Below are 15950 nucleotides of genomic sequence, written 5' to 3' on the forward strand. Positions count from 1 at the left end.
ATGAGAATATTGGATAACTCGTTCAAATCGCTTAAGGACAAAGAGTTAAGCTATTAGCTAATCCATACATGCCATAATATATCTTTATTACCCTTCTTAATTGTGCGACACACAAATGCCCTGCAAGAATGCAGAGAGATCCATTTTGTAAGTCTCAGATCGGACTTTACAGAGGTTAAGGGATTTAAGTAATGGCCTTCCATTCAGAAGGCCACAGATCACTGATCAACCACGCCCAGCAGACAGGGTTCCCAGCCCATCAGGGAAATCAGCGAAAATTATTTTTCATTTTTCTAGTCAGGGAAAAATCAGGGACCTTGATAAAAATTACCTCAAATCAGGGAAAAATGCCTCAAATGAGGGAAAAATCAATCTTGATCAGCCCAAAAGTCGAAAGCGTGGAATTCAATCAGACTCTGTTATATTTTGTTGCATATCAAAACAACACCCATTGAATAAATGGTTATGGTGATGCTAATTAGTTTCACATTATTGTTTTTATCCTGAAAATACATATGTAGGGCGTGGTTTTGCCTAAGACTGATGCGGCGCATGTTCGTTTGGATTAGCCAGTAGTTAACTGGGGGTGTTTAAGAATTAGAAACATACTAAAAGTTTGATGTAATGACTGTCATCTCTCGTCCCTCACAACACATACACACTGATTATAAACTAAACTGAAATGAAGAAACATAAGTGTAACTAAAATTAATGTTTAAATTATCATCATTTAATTAAATTGTTTAACTAAATATCAACTAAATGTTAACCCTATCGTCCCTAGCCTTAAGCCACATCTACATTATAATGTACTTGCCCATTGCAATGGCCAACCTCTCTCCTCCACCACCATTTGAATAGACGAAGCTCAAAACAATACCGCACTACATTTTGATATGTATCCTTCTCAAACTACAAATCTGAACTGCCCACAACTACCAAAAAGCATGAGGTCCATGCCCCAACCCTGATATCCCATAATAATTTCTTTGTTTTTCACTGCATCCATCCCATAATATCAGTATAACACTAGTGTATAAAACAAGGATACAAGAGAGGGAGAGAGAGGGGGAGAGGGAGAAAAGAGAGAAGAGGGGTAAGGAAGAAAGTGGTCATTGTGCATTAATGCACTACACTGATAGATTTATGGTCCAAGGGTGCAATAAAGATCCCTTGATCCAAGACCAGAAGCCTTGGAATGGACATGAATGAAAAGTAGTAATTTTGAAGATAGTATAACAATTATGAATGGAAAAAATGCAGAATTTCAATTACCCAAAAATTCTCAAGCTTACACCTATACATGTAGTTCACTACAACAACTTTGAAAACATGCGAAACTAGGAATGGGTTTAAATAATTATCAAGGAACTTTTTAAACTTCATCAGGGAAGAATCAGGAATTTTGTTTTCTTGAAAAGCTGGTAACCCTGCAAATACTTAATTTTAAAAGAAAACGTTTTACATCCTAGATTCATGATTTCACACAGTCAGCGGCTTATAAATTACTATTAACTTTACTACACATGACCGATAACCCTTTCTTGTGCTATGTGTTGCTGACTTCGCACATAAAACTGTTCACAGGAATACTAGATTTATAATGATATAGTATTGAAATATTGACTCATGATGGTGATAGTAAAAGGTATTACCTTTTAATTGTCCTACTATTTTTCCTACGTGTAGGCTGAAGGTTGAGGGATAACAGTTAGACTTAAGTCTCAAGATCAGCAAATGTATTATGTGTGGTAATTTTAATGTACCATATTTATTTTAACCCCTTTCAGGAGACTGATATCACAGACTAAGAGCCCTGTCGTCTTCTGCCATAATGACTGCCAAGAAGGTATGAACATTGATTTCTTATTATGATACTTCCTTTAAAGGGAAGTTCACCCTGGCATAACTGATATGATGATGATGATGAGGGGGATTATGATGAAGATGATGAAAATGAAATTGATGATGATGAGGATGATGATGGTGGTGGTGGTGGCGGTGGTGGTGGTGGTGATGATAATGGTGATGGTGAATAATCAATTAAAACTGAAACTAGAAAAGTAATCAAACACATTGATGAAGATTTGGAAGAACTTTTCAAAATGTTGGTTTTGTGACGTAACATATGAGCAGCTCCCTATTTGTACCTGATGTAAAAAAACACAATGTTCTATTAGCTTTAATTCCTTACAAAATAATTGTTCATCTTTAATATGTTGTTATGTGGCTAGCTTCCTTTGACCACACTTTTCCACTCTTCACAATGGAGATAAATTGTATGCTGTAATGAGTTTGGAAATTCTTGTTGGTATGCTCCCCAGGGAGTGGAGAAAGTGCTTTCATTGTGTACAGATGACCAGGGTTCCATTTCAATTGTTCCAATCAAAAATCTGCACATAAACCCAAACATAAAATCTAACCTCCAAGTTTTATTTATTCAAAGTCCAACAGTAAAGAAACCCTAATCATTATCTTTACCTTATTCTGGATCAAAAACTCTATTACAATTCTAAATCTAACCTAACCCTGTGCCCTCTGAGATATTAATACCAGGTGGATGTTTCATAAAGCTGTTCATAAATTAAGAGCAACATTAAGAACGACTGGTGATCCTTTCTTGCGGTAAATAGTTTATGCATGAAAAATGTTCATTGGTGATGGTTTAGCACGTAAGGATGGTTCACCAGTTGTTCTTAAAGTCGCTCTTAACTTATGAACAGCTTTATGAAAAGGCATCCTGAGAAAATGTCGAAGGAGCAAGTGTTGTGTCTCCCTTGGAAGTGTCTAGAGTCATTGTGTATTATTGCCCTATGGAAAAGCATAATTGTGAAAGGCTGTTAAAACCAAAACAACACCAGTAATTGTTGATAGTGTTTGATTTTTTCTTTTAATTCTAGGAAACATACTCCTTACCAGTGGTGAGAACTCCAATGAGAAGAATCTCATATTGATTGACTATGAATATTCCAGTTATAATTTCAGGTAAGAATACTGGTGCCCATAACGAAGCTTAGCAATGATTGTAAAACATTTGTTTTTTAATGATTGATTGCATTGACTACAATGTACAATCGATCGTGAAAATTAAGCGGACTTATTAATTGCTAACCTTTGTGTTACGGGGTCCAGGTTGTCACTTGGTCTACATGTAGGGCCCTTAACACAAAGCTTTGCAATCATCATGCTTTCCATTCATTCTCATCTCACATTGTCTAATCCAAGTTCAGTGAAACATTTTTTTTGACAAAGTGGTTCTTAGCTTGATAGATGCCAGTTGTTTTAATCTCAAAATTAGTTCATACAGAATCCAATAAAATGATGACCAAGTGTCTGTATGTATAAATAAAAAATCTGTACCAAAGGATTCTGGAAGTTATTGTGTAATTGCTGAGAAATTAGCAAAACAGCATGGAATCCATCAAATTGTCCGGTCTTTTTCCTAACAAAAACACACTGTCCCACAAGTGCTTATCTATGTTGGTGATCTTCATCGTGATCGTTTTTTACCCTTACATGTAGATTTCATGATTTCACAAAGTTCAGTTTATGTAACTACTAGAGCTAGATCTTGGATGATATATTGAAAACAGAAAACACCAAAACACCAAAACACCAATTTCTCAGGAAATTGGTGTTTACTGCAAATAATTTCATTTACTCCAACTTGGTATATCTCATATTTCTTACTCTATTAGGGAATTTGATTTAGCGAATCATTTTGTGGAGTGGTCCATGAATTACTGCATCAAGGAAGCACCCTACTATTCCCTGATACCGGAGGATTTCCCCTCTAGAGGGCAGCAGCTCACCTTCATCAGGGCTTACATCGCAGCCAGCCGTCAGATGGGCATGTACCAGCCAAGTTGCCATGGCGATTCGGCGGATGAAGAAGAAGCTATTCTGCAGGAAGTGAAAAGGTTGGTTGTAGTCTAGATGTGATTGATTGCACTGTTGCACAAAATTGTGTGTGAATATGAATCACTAAAATCAAGCGCAATCCTGAATCGACACTTCTGATTGGCTAGGAACCAAGTTATGTTTGATTTCCTTGATTTTTATGATGATATGTGTAAACTAATGAAATAATACCCATCGATAAACAAACTCACAAGCCAAATTTCGATACAATAAAACCTTATATTAATTATATATTCTTTCAGAGGTTTGCCTGCCGGCTTGTAATATTGTTAGAAAATTACCTGTCTTCAGTATTTCGTATTACCTGTTGAATGGAGATCAATCAAGTGCAATGTTGTTACAATATTCAACTCCACAGGGCCATCAGCCAACTAAATTGCATGAAACGGACAATGGGTGCAATAAGCAATGCCATGCAATGTGCAGTGATTGTATTTTAAGTCATAAAAAGTTATTTATAAGTCATATTTCAGTGATGAAAATGATTTTTGTCTCACCTGCATAGCAGAGTGAGACTATAGGCGCCGCTTTTCCGACGGCGGTGGCGTCAACATCAAAATCTTAACCGAAGGTTAAGTTTTTGAAATGTCATCATAACTTAGTAAAATATATGGACCTAGTCCATGAAACTTGGCCATAAGGTTAATCAAGTATCACTGAATATCCTGCATGAGTTTCACGTCACATGACCAAGGTCAAAAGTCATTTAGGGTCAATGACCTTTGGCCGAATTGGGGGTATGTGTTGAATTACCATCATAACTTTTAAAGTTTATGGATCTGATTCATGAAACTTGGACATAATAAGTAATCAAGTATCAGTGAACATCCTGTGCAAGTTTCAGGTCACATGATCAAGGTCAAAGGTCATTTAGGGTCAATGAACTTTGGCCACATTGGGGTATTTGTTGAATTACCATCATATCTCTGTAAGTGCATTGGTCTAGTTCATGAAACGTGGAAATAAGAGTAACCAAGTATCACTGAACATCTTGTACGAGTTATACTAGTTTTTAAAGTCAGCACTGCTGCTATGTTGAATCGCCAGATGCATTCCACTTGTTATTTCTTTCTTTGTTATATTATATTTCCTCTGTATAGATTCTGTCCTGTCAGTCATTTCTTATGGGCTCTGTGGTCTATCGTACAAGCCAAGATATCTCACACAACCTTTGGATACATGGTAAATATCATTCATTTTTTAAAAGTCAAAGACTTTACTACCAAGTTTGGACCCCATCATCGTACAATCTAGGGGGTGGCTGCAGCTTTTGTCTTTGCCTTGATGGTCCCTATTCTCAAAAGAGGTTTCAATTGCACCATGGTACAAAACCATGGACTAAGCATTCCATTAACACGCTTCATTTAATTGGATTTAGCATTGAGTGATTTCAAGTCCGGTGTTAGCCATGGTGTTGGTGTTGGTGTTGAAATTTGGATTGCTTCCCCTAGCTCCAAAACTTACTCATCGTTTGTAAAACTGATCCAAATCATGTTATTGACATCTCAACAACTAGTGGGTGACTTTTCGGGACCTTCTTCATTTTGTGTTTGGCGTTTTAATCGTGTAAAAATTGACCTAACACCAACACCAAAAGGTCAACACTGAACTTGAAATCACCTGTTTTGTACGTGATAAAATTAGTGTAATTATGTTAATAATCTGCATAGGTACCATGGTACAATTGAAACCTCATTTGAGAATACGGGCCGATGAGTCTGATGCGATTATTCAAAACAATCAGCGATATGTCTGCTGCGGAAGACTATGAATCGTACCTATGAAGCAACCTCCATGGTAATAAAACTTGTAAGTGCATAGGGACATTATATAAGAATTGTGTTATACAGTGCATCCCAAAAATAAAAAACCCATTTTCAGAGATAGATTTTACAATTTTCAAGTACTTCTTACCATAAATTTGATACTCCTCGCAAGAGTGAAAACTTAGCTCTCATGTGAAACGAATAGCTCAGCAAATCGTTCATGCATAGCAAATTACAAACAAGATATCAGAAACAATTTGCGCAGAAACTTACGTGTGAATCTACATCCACTCTCATTTCAGGGATCAGTGAGAGAAGCTTATTAACAAAGAATACAAAGGCTAATGAGCCAATCGTCGAATAGGCATGGGCGTCATATCATGAACCAATGTTGTCCCATTTTTCTGCGCAACCTGGTTTTTACATTAAAATTTCAAACTCGTCTTGGTCATTAATGCGTGAAGTGTTTGTCTCATATTAGGTTTTAAAAATAAAGAAGAATAATTGAATGATATTATTATGTAAATGAAATATCATAATTCATATGCCTTGTATATTAATTTTATGGGATTTCTATTTAATAACAGGAATATGCCGTCGCAAGGTTCAAGGAATATTTCCGTCATAAGGCCTTAATTCCAGTGGACATGTTGCCTTCTACTGCTGACCAGAGAAGCCAAGAAAGAGATGAAAGTGCCTCAATCCATCCAATGGAACAGAGACAAGCTATCTTGACCTGAACTTTGACCTCTGACCTCTCATCATGGATCAAATCGGCTTGGGAGAATGGAACATTAATGATTGAGATCATAAACAGTGGTGATACAAGTGCTGCAGCTCCGTAATAGCAGTTACGCCAAAAAAATTAACTGTTATTAATTTTGGAGTGGATGGGTAGTGCATTGAGCGGATGTAAGTGATTGAGTATTTTACGAGAATGTGCAGTGCTCTCAGAGTGTCAAACAGACATGTAAGCCATACAAAAAGCCTCATTCCTTTATAGTTGTTGAAAACAATGATCAGGAGTATCTGAGATTTTTTTAGACAATCTATGATTTAAACCACTTGTCTTTGAAATGTATGTAATATTCTGCAATATAAAGGTGATTACCTTTCACTCCATAGCATGCAGTGATATTAAGGGTCCATATTGATGCTTATGACCATTGTCATAATCACAGCAATTAAAAAAAATGATTAGCTTCAAAATCTCGGCTCGTTCTTGTCTGACCTGAAGGTTTGCCATTATGATAACAGCATTAGCAGTAAAAGAAAAATTATTTTTAGATTCTGAATGAAGACTAGCATCCCTTTATGCTCTGCACATATACGTTCTTTGCCAACTTTAGCTTACACTTTGATGGAGAGCATCACGAAACCATTGTTCACTTGTAAATTACTAAATATTTTATTTTAACAACTCATTTTCTTACTTTGATAAATGTGTGTTATATACAATATTCAGCTTGCCTTCAAATATAGAGGATAAGATATCTTCTATTGATCAATGCATTTATCATGTAATTCTAATTCACAACATTGCAGTTCAGGTAAATGATAAATAATTATACAATATGAAAATAAGCAGGTAGACCTAATGGCTTGATAATTTAGAAGGAATAATTCATGGTAGAGTTTATGAAACAAAATGAAATGGGGAAAGTAATAAAATGGAGAGTGGATACTATAATGTGTTATCACACAATTACAATGTTGATTTTTTAATTAATGGAAAGATAGTTTCACCTTTTACTTGGACCATTCTCTACAACTCTGTTTCACTACCTTTCAATCGCACTGCATTCCATTCATGTTTTTTTGCATTGATATACAATAAACTGGATTGAGCTCGTCTCATGCTGGCAACGCAAGACTTAGAAGCTACAGGACACAATTAACAGTATATGGGACCAGGCCAAAACGAAGTGTTTCTGGTAGCCTCAAAAGAATGTGTTGTTGCTCTATCAAGTTTTTTATATCAATGGTTTTTTTACCACCAACTGGACTATGGAAAGCCAATCATGCATCTCAATCCATTATATTTGTTTTGAATACATGTACATGGTGATGCCTGCTTCATGCAAAAATCTGAATCCATGCCCCAGTAACACAAAGTTTAGCAATGATTGTGGAACAATTTTTTTTTACGATTGATTACATTGACTGCGTTGTTCAATCAATTGTGAAAATCAATTTTACAATCAATCTTATAACCATCGCTTAGCCTTGTGTTACAGGGATTTTGTATTCAATTTTAATGAATGTTTCAAGTTGCAGTTCAGTAATCATGTAATGTACATGTTGAAACTTGCAGTTCTATGATCAAATGTAAAGTTATGAATCAATTCTGAGCCAGAGAAAATGATATTTCTCAACGTTTCAACTCGTCCAGTTCAACAGGCAGTTGAATATGTATGTCTACACCAGGTTTCAACTATACTCTGTACCACTTTGCCATTTACAAACATACCAATCTTAATGTACATATGGCATGTCTCACGTTTCATTGTTCAACATATATGTTGCGGACATCTCATCAATATTGTTTGTATGCTGGTACAGGTCAATATTCTGTTGTATATTTCATGTGTAATCTGCTGTGAAGGAATGCTACTTCCTATAATCTGCAATACAAGAGTACCTGGTGCTTGTTTCATATAGCTGATCATAAGTTAAGAGCGACTTTAAGAACGACTGGTGAACCTGAAAATGTACTTTATGTATTACATGGAGCATAAAGACTCCAGTGCTAATCTGGTGGATATCATTTACCTTATGAAAGTATCACCAGTTGTTCTTAAATCGCTCTTAAGTTACAAACAGCTTTATGAAACGGTCTCCAGGGTTGCTTGTCAATTCTATCCTGTTATGTGCCCTTGACTTGGATTGTTATTGTACTGGTAGGTGTTCCATAAAGCTGTTCATAATTTTGCATGACATTACGCAAGACAGCTGACTCTTTCTTGTTCTTATGGAGCGTTGCAAAAAACTCGAGATCAATTGCAAGTCTTTTTTTGGTCCCTAAATCAATCATGACTTTTGAAATTGATTGCGAATTTGCGATTGATTGCTAATCCTTGAAACAAGGAGTGTAATCTGATTTACTTAGCTCAAATTAATATATCAATTGTAAAATTGCAACAGAATGTCTGCAAACAATTACAAATATTTTCTTGCAACACTCCCTAAGTCGTATATCCCTATGTAGCCGACTTTGCACCTAAGAACATCTTCCAGTTGTGCGTAAAGTCGTTTGTAACGTTACAAACAGCTCTTCAAATTCCCACCTACGTGTAGCGTATTAACAGTAGAAATTTGTTTTTTCATCAATGATTGTCAATTAAACAATACAGTATCATGGTACAGGGATCAATAGTGCAATCACCTATGTTATGAAGCTGGGCACCGTTGCATAAAATTACTATTATAGTAACTTTGCCATCCAGTGGTGACTACCATGGTAACGCTGATCAACAGCCAATCAAATTCAAGGATTCAAGACAAGTTGCAATTGGATGGCAAAGTTACCACAATGGTAAATTTTTATGCAACGAGGGCCTGGTATGTCTTACAATGTATAATCAGCTTCACATTTAATACCTCATGTAATAGACTGGTTCGTAGTAAGCCCATGTCCCAAATTACCTCTTAGTGGATACTAAGAGGAGCTGTAGCTCAGTCAGTAGAGCAGAGGTTTTGGATTCCAATGACTCAGGTTTGATAAGGCATTAATCCTGATTACCAGGTCCCTCGGACAGGACCTCAGGCCATCAGTCAGTGCTTTCTTAGAAATCGGGTAAAAAATCACCACCAAAACATGCAGAAGTCTTTATGTACATAAAGATATGGCACTTATAAAGTATTACGAGTGTTTGGTAGTTCAGCTAGTTTAAGTTAATTAAGTATTCATGTTTTATAATATAAAACGCTTCGACTTTTTTTTTAAATTAGGCAGTATTATTATCTCAAAGATGCAACTGCTCTTCAAATATGGAATTATTGCAAAAGCTTACACTAAAGTATGCAGTCTTTTTTTGAAATGGTAGCCAATAGCCCAATCAGCCTACGCAATTTTTTTTTTTTGGGGGGGGTGTTTAGTAGGGTTTGTAGTTACATGTAGTACGTTTAATGATGCTGGAATTTACGTAAATTAGACAATGACGTGATCCTGTATTGTGCCGGCTGAGGTCGGTCTCCTCTCTTCCATGAGAAAAAAAAATATTAACATATGATCTTTTTTTAAATAAAGAGTTGTAATTATCGTAATAATTATGAAATTAAAAACAAAAAATAATGAAAAAAATTGTTTCAATTTAATCTTGCTTGTACTCATTTAATTCCAGCTAGCAGCATGGGTATTGTCAGCTTCTGAAAGTTAGGGGACACTGACGAAGGAAGGGTTGCCTTCTCCCCCGGAAGGAACCTGTGCAGTAGCAGACCGTGACCCGGAGGAGACAAAGCATTGGGGGGCATTGCATTGTTTGTGAACAATGCTGTGCCCCCCCATGCTTTGTCTCCTCCGGGTCACGGTCCGCGACTGGACCTGTGAATTTTTGCCATCGATAATAGGCCTTTTACGTAATGTGTAGCAGAAATCAAGCCAAATGAATGTTATAGGATTATGTGGTGGATTCTCATCAGGACAAGCAGCAACCTTCATAAATGGAGTGGGTTTCACCCCCCTAATAAGTCCAGGGGGGGGGATATGTCCCCCTATCTTCCACCGTATGATGCCAATGGAGTGCTATTGGACATAGTGTATTCTTTGAGTCTCAAGCAGCTTTGTTTTTTTTACTATCAGCTGATTAAATTAATGTATGGTTAATCTTGATTTCTGTTCAACTTTACCAAAGATATTGTTTGTTTAATGCCTCTACTACTTGTTCCCAGTTTCACAAAACTTAACAATCGATCACAAGGTCGCTATTTATGCTTTATTGCATTGAAGATTGTGTGTAATCAGTTGTAAAAAAAGGCAAAAGATTGATTGCTAAACTTTGCTAGATGTGCCTTGATCATTTGATTCTCTTTTGAGAGTCTCAAATCATTCCTAACTGTCTTGGAAGGTTTAATAAGATTTTCTTCACCGTTAATGAATTATGAAAATGGAGCAAAACGGTTTGAATGATTGGTGATTAGCTTCTTTAAGTGATAGATTTTAGCCAATCTTACATGAATAACGTAGGGTTAAAGAATTAGGAAAAAGGAGCACTGTTAACTTAAATACCATGTGAACAAATTTTGACATGTTTTGATTCCCATAATTTTGGCAGAGAGTTAGACCACAGTCTAAGTGAAACCTCGTTGTAGAATACAGGCCATGTTCATTATTTAATGCAATGCAGCATATTAGCTTCGTACTCTAAGGGAATTCATGTTAAGTAAGTTTAACATTAATAAAGTTAAGGATACATATTAAGCTTTTTTTAAAGTAAAAATTGTAGTGGATAATACAATACTGAAGCAATATTTTGTCATAATATTCTAGCATGAAATGTAGTTTACATTCTAATTAAGTGTATGGCATGATTTTCTTAGATAATGATTTTAAGTAATAATTGTAAATTCAGCAACTCAGCAGAAAAAATATGTAATTTCTCTTCAAAATTGTTTGAATTATTGGTGATTAGCTTCTTTAAGTGATAGATTTTAGCCAATCTTACATGAACTTAATAATGTAGGGTTAAATTGTGTGTATGCTGGTCTTCCTAATATTTTCATTAAACTTACCATAAACGAAAACTTTGAAGTTTCATAAGTGCTTAAGCAACATATTTGCCTAGGTCATAACTTTTAAGTCAAATTTTGCATTTATGAAGTTTTTGCTTAAGTTAAAAGCTGGTTTATTTGGGATGAAAGTATTGTATAATGCAGAGCATAGCATAGCTGCAAAACTGCATAAGTAAGGTATTTAATTTGTAAACAATTCTGTGTAAAGCAAAACTGCATATGTTCAAACTTTGCATGTGCCAAAATGTATAAATGATAAATCAAAAAATTTTATTGCCTGAAAATGTGCGTATTAAACCCAAAATGTGGAGAGGTCAAATATAAACATAAATTTTAAGTCAGTTTTATTTTGCAAAACAATCACAGGGTTTCATGGTTATTAAATGAATAAACAAGGAGAAAGAGCAAAAATCGACATTTATACATTTTACCTGTCATGTAAATTAACAACTTACATGTATCCTTATTGTATGTTCATGAAACTTTTTGAAATAAATTATAGTATGTGTATATTCATTGATATAGCTGTATATGTAAGTGATACTAATAGCTAGTAAAACATTTTTGTGATTATTCTACTTTTTTCCTTTCACAAGAAGTATAACTGTCATGACTCCATATCTAACATGTATATAGCTGCAAATATTGCATCTCGATGAAAATGTATGCCTTTTCTTATCAACGAAAAAAAAATTTGATTACTTTCATTCAAACTGTTTCAATAAATAGTTATAGTGTATTGGAAAAACACCTCAAAATGTACTTTATGTATTACATGGAGCATAAAGACTCCAGTGCTAATAAGCCTGTTCGTAATTCCATTCTGCGTTTGATCAGAGGAAGGTCATTGGTACTAAAGTGACATGGTTTAAAAATTTAATGAGATAAGCACCAACTTTTGCGTCTTGATTATTCATATATTCTTTCCAATTGTGTTTTTTATTTACATCCACAAAGAAAAAAAATGCGTCCACGAACGACTGGTATTTCAGTTTGCCAAGTACGTTGTACAGCATGCTTTAATATGCATTCAAAACAGAATGCAACAAATAGCTTCATGGAGTCTTCATTGGCATGCTATTCTAGTCACCTGGTATAATTCAATTTCTTCATCTTGTTATGTAAGGCATACATGTTATATCTTGCTTTGAAATCTGCCTATCATAATGAAAGAAATGAAAGGTCATTTGACCAAAATTGTCCGTGATGTAACTAAAAACTTGTCTATTTGGATGCGTAGGGCACACGGTCTGTTGTGTATTATAATGCTGGTAATTTCGATATTAGGTATGTTTGTTCAATGGGATTACTTTAATTCATATAAGAAACTTGTTGCCACACTACAGTATGTGTAAGATGTCATTATGAGTTTTCCAAACTTCTTGGAATGAATGTATTTACTGTTTTCTAATGAAACATTTATTGCCTTGGACAATGCAAACATGCCTATCAATGCAAGTTTATCGCTAAATATTCTCAAATATTTAAGTGTGTTTATAGGATAGCAGAGGTATATTTTATCTTTCTGCTTTATTATTTTTTTAAACCTTTCCTTTCTCCATCTTGTCACTCACTCGCTCTCTGAACTCTTTTTTTTTTCATTTACTTTTCCTTTTTTGTCTTCTTTCATCTTGCTCTTTTCTCTTCTCCCTTCTGTTATTTTTCTTACTCCTATTCATTTTCTTTCCTTATTTCTCTTTTTCTTTCTCCTCACATTCTTGTCTGCCTAACTCATGCATTTACTCCCATATGTCTTACTCTAATTTTCTCCTTTCTATCCCCACGGCCCTGTCTTGCAATGAGTTACAATTTATTAAATCTATGGAAATCCAACATCAAGAATACATGTGTCTGTTTAGTGTTTACTAAATAGGATGTATGTTTTGATAAATCAGAGTTGCAATTGATTCAGTCAGTCATATCTATGGAAAGCCAACATCACCAACATCTATAATAACACGTGTCTGTTTAGTGTTTTCGAAATATGATGTATGTTTTGATAAATCAGTGTACTTCTCTTCATTCCATACTGAAGGAATTATGACATTGATGGCTTTATACAGTTGAGATTTATGACCATTTGCTAAATATCGGAAATGTACAAAGGTAATTTCATCGAATATTGTTTTTGTAACCATTGCATTTGTATTGTAAACTTTGGCAAGAATATGTTGCATAATTTTAATCCAAGTGTCTATAAACTGTTTTATATGTATTGTGATTCTTGTCCGTTTGTTTACTCCACATTGCCCAGAACTTATATCGTTTTCCATTTTTCTGTAGGGTTCATATGAGAGTTTGTTTCTTTACAATGCCATAGGGCCTTTCAGAGATAGTGAAGAGGGCTTACCTGTTCATTATTTTCGATTCACCGTGCATATTTCAACTACAGTATTGATGCTATTGATACAGCATAGAACAAAAAAGCCCTGTCTGGTTAGGGTTAAGGCTCTATCACATCGTTCTTTGCAAACTTTGCGGGTGATTGCCTGCAACAAATTTTTAGCATGTTCAAAACTTTTCTGCATTCAGACTTGCGTGTGCTCCTGTGGACAACTGCATGAAGATATGTGCTAGATACTGTCAATGTGGGTGACCTGCAGGTAGCAGAAATAGTTACCTGCAAGGCTTGCACAGAACGATGTTAAACAGGGTCTTTGATAAATTTTCCAGTCTTACTATCCCTCGCTCATTTTCTCCAGCTAGGCTCCTTTCTCTTCAGGCATTCTCCCTTCCAACCTTCTTTCTCTCTCGCTCTCTCTCTGTTGTCAATTCTCCTATTCCACTTTGCCCACTCTCCACAATTGTTCTAAAAAATATACAATTCTGCTTACATAAACTGTCTACTTATCGTTTTTAAGTAATTCTGTAGACTAGTCTGTTTTTTGGGTCCGTTAAACCTTCATCAGTATTGCAGATTTGTGACGAATGTAAAAGATCTGTATATATTATGTGTTACACTTTATTGATAATACATATTGAGAAGCTCATTGTTTTATCGCATTTACTATCTCTACATTCATCCAATATTTTGTTTATTGAAAGATATAAAAATGATCAGTCAGAATATAATTGGGCTGATAATACATGTATGTATGTATGGTGTATAATGATAATGTATTGCTCATATAATGAAAAATGCACAACAAATGTATGTGATTCGGACATATCTTCCTTAACATGTCATTTTATTTGATTTATTAATGAAATAAATATAATAAAAATGCTCAATTATGATACTCTGCCTTTTTGTTTTGCTGTTCTTTTTACTACCTCAGTCACATTTGCTCTGCAGCAAGTGAAAAACAGCCCTTTTTACTTTTTTGTACCATGTATATAGGACTTGCCTTACAGCTGTCATAGAGCAAATGTTACCTAGGTATAAATCATTGAGTATGAACATTAATACCTTGGTCACATTTGCTCTACGGCAAGTTGAAAACAGCAGTTTTATTCAAACCACCCATCTTTAGTTGGTACAAAAAATGATAAAAGGGCTGTTTTTGACTCGCCATTATGGCCGCCGTAGAACATATGTGACCAAGGAATTAGATGGGGACAATTTAAGATTGCAGGAAAATATTGGTACAACAGAAAAGCAGAGAGGATTTTGAAAGGTGTGAACAGATGGGAAAGAAACAAGAGAAAGGGGAAGAGGGGAAGAAAGAATGGGAGATAGATGGTGTAACTGCCACCAAGTTATTTACACAAAGTCAAAAGATCCAACGTTTAGACGGATGTTGAAAGTTTATTTCCAAACAGTGCCGTGAAACTGTAACAAACATTGAACAATTAAAACAATTAATTTCATATCTCATAACATTGCAATGATATATCTTTTCTAATTAAACATATTAATCAAGTCTTATTAAATTACTCTTTTAGTGAAATTTCCTCAACTATGACATTTCAAACAAGACATATACAATCATATAACAATTCATACAATAATTCTTAACTAATTCTCATCATTCATAACCAAATGTCATGTCACTAAGTTTCAAGTACAATTACGTAATTTAAACAAAAGCACATCAATATCAACCCAGTTCCGAAACATAAATATCCATAATATTCCACAATCATTAGAATAATGTTACATGAAAATAAAGAATTGATTAATAATTTATAACAGCAATATCATGAATAAAACTTCTTTCGATCCAACTCACCTCGTTGGCTGGACATAAATAACGTGTGCATGGCAGTAAATGTTATAACAGATTTTGCAGAGGAGCCGTAAACAAAGGCCTCCTTCTATAGGTCAAATAACAGCAAAGTGACAAAATCAAGAAAATAGTTATTTTGGGTTGTCATGGCACTTTGCGCGCATTGATATCATAAAAATATAATCAAGAAAAATATGTTTTATAATTACACTGAATTGGCAAGTTAGACCGAGAAAGTGTTGGAAAATATAAACTACTATTATACACAAGAATTATGATCCAATTCGTTCGATTAACAATTCAAATAATGTGAAAACAAAGAATTATCTTTAATTATCGGAAGAATCACTGGTAAAGAGACTTA

General features: G+C 34.8%; 1 protein-coding gene across 1 annotated transcript in view; it reads left to right on the forward strand.

Annotated features, from left to right (window-relative positions):
- Positions 1 to 9889, forward strand: part of LOC121421861 (choline kinase alpha-like) — a gene marked incomplete at its 5' end in the record, with an annotated part of 14523 nt that extends 4634 nt beyond the window's left edge. The window contains 5 exons of the mRNA XM_041616663.1: positions 1791 to 1849; positions 2901 to 2985; positions 3699 to 3920; positions 5022 to 5103; positions 6275 to 9889. Coding sequence (XP_041472597.1) covers positions 1791 to 1849; positions 2901 to 2985; positions 3699 to 3920; positions 5022 to 5103; positions 6275 to 6427 — 601 coding nt within the window. The remainder of the gene's footprint in view (positions 1 to 1790; positions 1850 to 2900; positions 2986 to 3698; positions 3921 to 5021; positions 5104 to 6274) is intronic.
- Positions 9890 to 15950: the final 6061 nt, after the last annotated feature.

The sequence above is a fragment of the Lytechinus variegatus genome, chromosome 9 (genome assembly GCF_018143015.1).
Source record: "Lytechinus variegatus isolate NC3 chromosome 9, Lvar_3.0, whole genome shotgun sequence".
Lineage (NCBI taxonomy): Eukaryota > Metazoa > Echinodermata > Echinoidea > Temnopleuroida > Toxopneustidae > Lytechinus > Lytechinus variegatus.